Here is a 6,504-nt window from a genome sequence, read left to right on the forward strand (position 1 = left end):
TAAACATTTAAAGCATTAAAACAGCAAAATCGTAGATTCTAAAAAATAAGGTACAATACAGAAAGGCGTTTTTTTCTATTTCTACCTCATCCATCCGACTCGGTTTCCCCAGCACTCTAGGAGGCTTCCAACATATATAAAAACAGTGTGTTTTTCCTTTAAAAAATGTTTAGGGGTACTCTCATTTTGACTAAGAAAATCACCATTTTATATTTCAAATTGGGAAAATAAATACAGTAAATGGACAAAAGTACAAAGATTCAGAAAATGTTTCGGGATATGCGTACCCCCAGAAAAAAAGCTCTGTATAAAAGCATAATAAAACATTTAAAAAAAATTAAAATCCCTATACAGGGATGCCTTCTAAAGGTTGGATAGTTTACTTATCTCCTCGGCTCTGGAGCTGCATAACTCCATCTCTTGCTGAATGAACTTAGAAGGAATCAGGAGCCCTCATAAAGGACTCTAGCCATTTCCTTTATTATTAATCAATCAATTAATTAATTAATTATACCCTGCCCATCTGGCCAGGCCTCTCAAGCCACTCTGGGTGGCTCCCAACAGAAAATTAAAAACACAATAAAACATCAAAAACTTCTCTAAACAGGGCTGCCTTCAGATGTCTTCTAAAAGTCAGGTAGTTGTTTATTTGCTTGACATCTGATGGGAGGGCGCCACCACCGAGAAGGCCCTGTGCCTGGTTCCCTGTAACCTCGCTTTTCGCAGGGAGGGAACCGCCAGAAGGCCCTCGGGAGATAGACCCCAGTGTCCGGGCTGAACGATGGGGGTGGAGACATTCCTTCAGGTCTACTGGCCCCTCTGGGAAAAGGATGTCAACTCGAGTGGACTTGGGGCCTGATCCGTCAGGGCTCTTCTCATGCTTCCCTCTCCAGTGTGGTGTAGTGGTTAAGAGCAGTGGACTCGTAATCTGGTGAACCAGGTTCGTGTCTCCGCTCCTCCACATGCAGCTGCTGGGTGACCTTGGGCTAGTCACACTTCTCTGAATTCTCTCAGCCCCACTCACCTCACAGAGTGTTTCTTGTGGGGGAGGAAGGGAAAGGAGAATGTGAGCCGCTTTGAGACTCCTTAAAAGGTAAAGGGACCCCTGACCATTAGGTCCAGTCGTGACCGACTCTGGGGTTGCGGCGCTCATCTCGCTTTACTGGCCGAGGGAGCCGGCGTACAGCTTCCGGGTTGTGGCCAGCAGGACTAAGCTGCTTCTGGCGAACCAGAGCAGCGCACGGAAACCCCGTTTACCTTCCCGCCGAAGCGGTACCTATTTATCTACTTGCACTGGTATGCTTTCGAACTGCTAGGTGGGCAGGAGCAGGGACCGAGCAACGGGAGCTCACCCCGTCATTGCGGGGATTCGAACCGCCGACCTTCTGATCAGCAAGTCCTAGGCTCTGTGGTTTAACCCACAGAGCCACCCGCTGAGACTCCTTAGTGTAGTGATAAAGCGGGATATCAAATCCAAACTCTTCTTCAAATTCTTCTTCTTCTTCCAGTCCAGGCAACATTTACGACAACATCGCCATGGATCCCGAAGAGGGGAGCTCTCACGAAAAGGAGCTAGATAGCAACAAGGTGACCAGCATGTAAAGTCCGGCTTGGGGGGGTGAAGGATGAGGACGGCAGCCGGGAGCCAATGTAACTGGCCGCATGGAGACGAATTCCCCCGTTCAGCCCAGCTCCGACAACCTCTCTGAGTCTTGACCACCTCTGCCTCTGGGGATAAGGAGATTTCAGTTCATTCATCCCCTCAAATGCAGCCACAGAAATCTGGACATGATTATATCCAAGATTGTGCCAAGGGTCTGTTCCGGCGAGGGTGGGTGGTTGTCCCAGGGAGATGCACTGACAATACCAGCCCAGAGTGTGCGAAAGGAAGCAGAAACTGCTGGGATGAGCGCCGATTCGAACCCAGAACAGCCCTTTGAAATGACTCCAAGGAAAACCTTCAGAAGCGTCCCTAGAAGCAGTTCTCCTGCGCTGTCTCCCGAACCCTGATCTTTAAACGTAGCATTTCTCTGTTTTGTGTGAGAGATGTGGGAATACCTCTACAGCGGTCCCTTGGTTCTCAAACTTCATCCGTCCCGGAAGTCCGTTCCAAAACCAAACTCAAGGCGCGCTGCTTTCCCATAGAAGGTAATGCAAAACGGATTAATCCGTCCCAGGCTTTTAAAAACAGCAATTTGACATCGATTTTGCTATCTGACGAGACGGCCAATCCATAAAATGAAAGCGATAAACAAAGTGCTGCGGCCATGCCATCAATCCATCAGTAGCTGAACCGGGTTCCGCACAGTCGCGAAAACAAAACGAAAAAAGAGCCGCGAAAACAAAAACGCAAAATACTGTATTTTTTGCTCTATAAGACTCCCTTTCCCCCTCCTAAAAAGTAAAGGGAAATGTGTGTGCATCTTACGGAGCGAATGCAGGCTGCGCAGCTATCCCAGAAGCCAGAACAGCAAGAGGGATTGCTGCTTTCGCTGCGCAGCGATCCCTCTTGCTGTTCTGGCTTCTGAGATTCAGAGTATTTTTTTTCTTGTTTTCCTCCTCCAAAAACTAGGTGCGTCTTGTGGTCTGGTGCGTCTTATAGAGCAAAAAATACGGTAAATAGCAAAAACAGACAGGCCTCAGCGTAACGCACAAAACGGAGCACGATCGGCTTCCGTAAAAAGTTCGCAAACCGGAACACTTGCTTCCGGGTTTGCGGCGTTCGGGTTCCAAGTTGTTTGAGGACCAAGGTGTTTGAGAACCAAGGGACCGCAGTACTCAGAAGAGGGATTCCTCTGGTTATGCTTGGGGAAGCCTCTTTAGGAGAGACATTGCTTCACATGAGCAGGGAATGATTCTTCTTATACCCAGAGACATCCCTCTCGATATTATTAGAGGCATGCCTCTTTTTAGAAAAGGCATACCCTCCTGATAACGGGGGATTGCCTCTTCTTAGAGCAGGAATTGGGGGCAGAATCTGCATCCAGGCAGAACGTTGTTCCGCTTCCGCTCCTCTGGCCTGTGGTCAGCGATTACAGGCACCGCAGTCCCCAATGGGAAGATCACATCCCTACTTTGAGGGCATCTCTCATCGCAACCCTATTCCCTTCCCGCTAACATTTTCCGACAGAAAACACTGCTCTCGCAAGCAAAAGCTGTTTTTGGGGGTGATCCAATTCACCTTTCCTGCCTCGGCCAATTCAAGAGGAGTCGTGATTTGGGGTGCAGGGTGGCTTTAAAAAATCTGTTAATCTGTGAAATGGAGCGGCCTCTTTTGCAAGGATGAACGCTGTGCTTTTCAATTAAAAACCCCAGCTAATTAGATGCTGTTTGTTTCCTGCCTTGGGGCACAGAAGAGGGGAAGGAAGAAAAATATAAAGCAAGGATTTTAGGCAGAAGCAGTGCATGTGATTTCTACTTCAAGAGATGTGGACCAGAAACGTAGAATCTATGCATGCTTTCATATTGTGGAGCTGTGGGGAGGGGGCAGAGGAGTTCTCTATCCTAGTGTTGTTGGTGCATTTGAAATGGAGGAGATTGTCCAATAATAATAATAATAATAATAATAATAATAATAATAATAATAATAATTATAATTATAATTATAATTTATACCCCGCCCATCTGGCTGGGTTTCCCCAGCCACTCTGGGCGGCTTCCAACAAAACACTAAAATACAATAACCTATTAAACATTAAAAGCTTCCCTAAACAGGGCTGCCTTCAGATGTCTTCTAAAAGTTTGGTACATAGTTATTTTTCTCTTTGACACCTGGTGGGAGGGCGTTCCACAGGGTGGGTGCCACCACCGAGAAGGCCCTCTGCCTGGTTCCCTGTAACTTGGCTTCTCGCAATGAGGGAACCGCCAGAAGGCCCTCGGCGCTGGACCTCAGTGTCTGGGCAGAACGATGGAGATGCTCCTTCAGGTCTACTGGACCAAGGCAGTTTAGGGCTTGAAAGGTCAGCACCAACACTTTGAATTGTGCCCGGAAACGTACTGGGAGCCAATGTAGGTCTTTCAGGATCGGTGTTATGTGGTCTCGGTGGCCACTCCCAGTCCCCAGTCTAGCTGCCACATTCTGGATTAGTTGTAGTTTCTGGGTCACCTTCAAAGGCAGCCCCATGGAGAGCACATGGCAGTAGTCCAAGCGGGAGATAACCAGAGCATGTGCCACTCTGGAGAGACAGTCCGCAGGCAGGGAGGGTCTCATCCTGCGCACCAGATGGAGCTGATAAAGGGCATTCCTGTCTCCCAGTTGTGTCCTTAAATAGTACAGTCCGGCACGATTTCATCAGGTGACTTGCTGCATGTGCTGATGGCCTGCGAGACCATCAATTAGGGCCCAGGCATGGCCAGACTTAGCCCTCCGGCCTCTTAAGATATATGATCAGCTGTCTACAGCAACCTGCTTTAGAAGCCCGTGCCCTAAAAACAAACACAAAGGGTTCCCTGTTTCCCTTGTGTCTGAAGTGGTGTGGGAGTGGGAAGGGCAGATCACGCTGAAACAGAACCAGAAGCGTCCCAGATTTGGAACAGCAGGTTCATAGAAATGTAGAGTTCGAAGGGAACCCCAGGACTCATCTAGTCCAACCCGCTTCAATGCAGGAATCTCAGCTAAAGCATCCGAGACGATTTGCCGTCCAACCTCTGCTTAAAAACCTCAACTGAAAAATAATAATAATAATATTTTTTTATTTATATCCCGCCCTCCCCAGCCGAAGCCGGGCTCAGGGCGGCTAACAACAATAAAATAATACATCATTCTAAAATCATTTCATTCTAAAATTAATTCAAAACAGATTAATGGCAACCATTGAGCTAGAGTTCTGTGAGGATTGCCAAAGGAGGGAGTCAGGCTGTGCCCTGGCCAAAGGCCTGGTGGAACAGCTCTGTCTTGCAGGCCCTGCGGAAAGATGTCAAGTCCCGCAGGGCCCTGGTCTCTTGTGACAGAGCGTTCCACCAGATTGGGGCCACAGCCGAAAAAGCCCTGGCTCTAGTTGAGGCCAGCCTAACCTCCCTGTGGCCTGGGACCTCCAAGATGTTTTTGTTTGAAGACCGTAAGGTCCTCCGTGGGGCGTACCAGGAGAGGCGGTCCATCACCTCCCAAGGGAGACCCGTTCCACAGTAGAAGAGCTCAGGAGGTTTTCCCTGGTGTTGAGTCGGAATCTCCTTCCTCGTCACTTGAAGCCATGGGTTCGAGTCCTACCCTCCCGGAGCAGGAGGAAACAAGCTCTTCCATGCCCTTCAGATATTGGAAAATGGCTCTCCTCTCTCCTCTCAGTCTCCTCTTTTCCAGACTAAACAGCCCCAGCTCCTTCGACCGTTCCTCATCAGGCTCGGTTTCCAGACCCTTGATCATCTCGGTCTCCTTCCTCTGCCCACATTCCAGCTTGTCAACATCCTTCTTAAATTGTAAAGGTAAAGGGACCCCTGACCATTAGGTCCAGACTCTGGGGTTGCGGCGCTCATCTCGCTTTACTGGCCGAGGGAACCGGTGTACAGCTTCCGGGTGACTAAGCCGCTTCTGGAGAACCAGAGCAGTGCACGGAAACGCTGTTTACCTTCCCGCCAGAGCGGTACCTCTTTATCTACTTGCACTTTGACGTGCTTTCGAACTGCTAGGTTGGCAGGAGCAGGGACCAAGCAACGGGAGCTCACCCCGTCATTGCGGGGATTCGAACCGCCGACCTTCTGATAGGCAAGTCCTAGGCTCTGTGGTTTAACCCACAGCGCCACCTGCATCCCATCTTAAATTGTGGCGCCTAGAATTGGACACAGAACTTCAGGTGTCCACAGCTAAAACACACACACACACATCCAATACAGTACTCATTGGAAGCACCTAAATTCCCTCAAAGGCTCATGGGAGCTGTAGTTTTCCCCCTTCACAAAGCTGCTAATTTGCAGAAGCTGTACACTGGCTCCCTCGGCCAGTAAAGCGAGATGAGCGCCGCAACCCCAGAGTCGGCCACGACTGGACCTAATGGTCAGGGGTCCCTTCACCTTTAACAAATTTCAGCTCCCAGGGTTCTCTGGGGGAAGTCACGTGCTTCAAAGGTGTGTTCAATATCCTTTAAACTAGGCTTCCCAAACTTTGGTCTCCACTTGTTATTGGACTACAACTCCCATCATTCCTAGTTTGCAGGACCAGGGGTCAGGAAGGATGGGAATTGTAGTCCCAGAAAAACCACGCTGGAGACCCACGTTTGGAAAACCCTGCTTTAGAAAGCAGAGCGTGGGCCAGACCCCTCGAAATTACAAGGGCATTCATTCCAATGGGTCTACTCTGGAGTAGGTTTCCGCTGAAGCCGAGGGAGCGGGGCCGACGCTTGCTGACACAAGCGCCAGGAATCTGCCATCGTGGCCGTTTCGCTTCTCTTAACGCTACTAGGAAGCAGAAGCGCCCGGGGCGGCAACGGGGCGGGGAGCGCGGCGCTCGGCTCCTCCTGCGCTCGGGCGAGTTTTCCTCCGCCCCCGGAGCCTGCCTATTGGCTCCGGCAGCGG

At 49.8% G+C, this 6,504-nt stretch overlaps 1 protein-coding gene across 1 annotated transcript in view; it reads left to right on the forward strand.

Moving 5' to 3' along the window:
* Window positions 1-2,468, forward strand: part of SMIM24 (small integral membrane protein 24) — a gene marked incomplete at its 5' end in the record, with an annotated part of 4,678 nt that extends 2,210 nt beyond the window's left edge. The window contains 1 exon segment of the mRNA XM_081896012.1: window positions 1,474-2,468. Within this exon segment, the coding sequence (XP_081752138.1) occupies window positions 1,474-1,602 (129 nt within the window). The 3' untranslated portion in view covers window positions 1,603-2,468.
* Window positions 2,469-6,504: the final 4,036 nt, after the last annotated feature.

This window comes from Podarcis melisellensis, assembly GCF_964234715.1.
Source record: "Podarcis melisellensis genome assembly, chromosome: 18".
NCBI classification, from domain to species: domain Eukaryota; kingdom Metazoa; phylum Chordata; class Lepidosauria; order Squamata; family Lacertidae; genus Podarcis; species Podarcis melisellensis.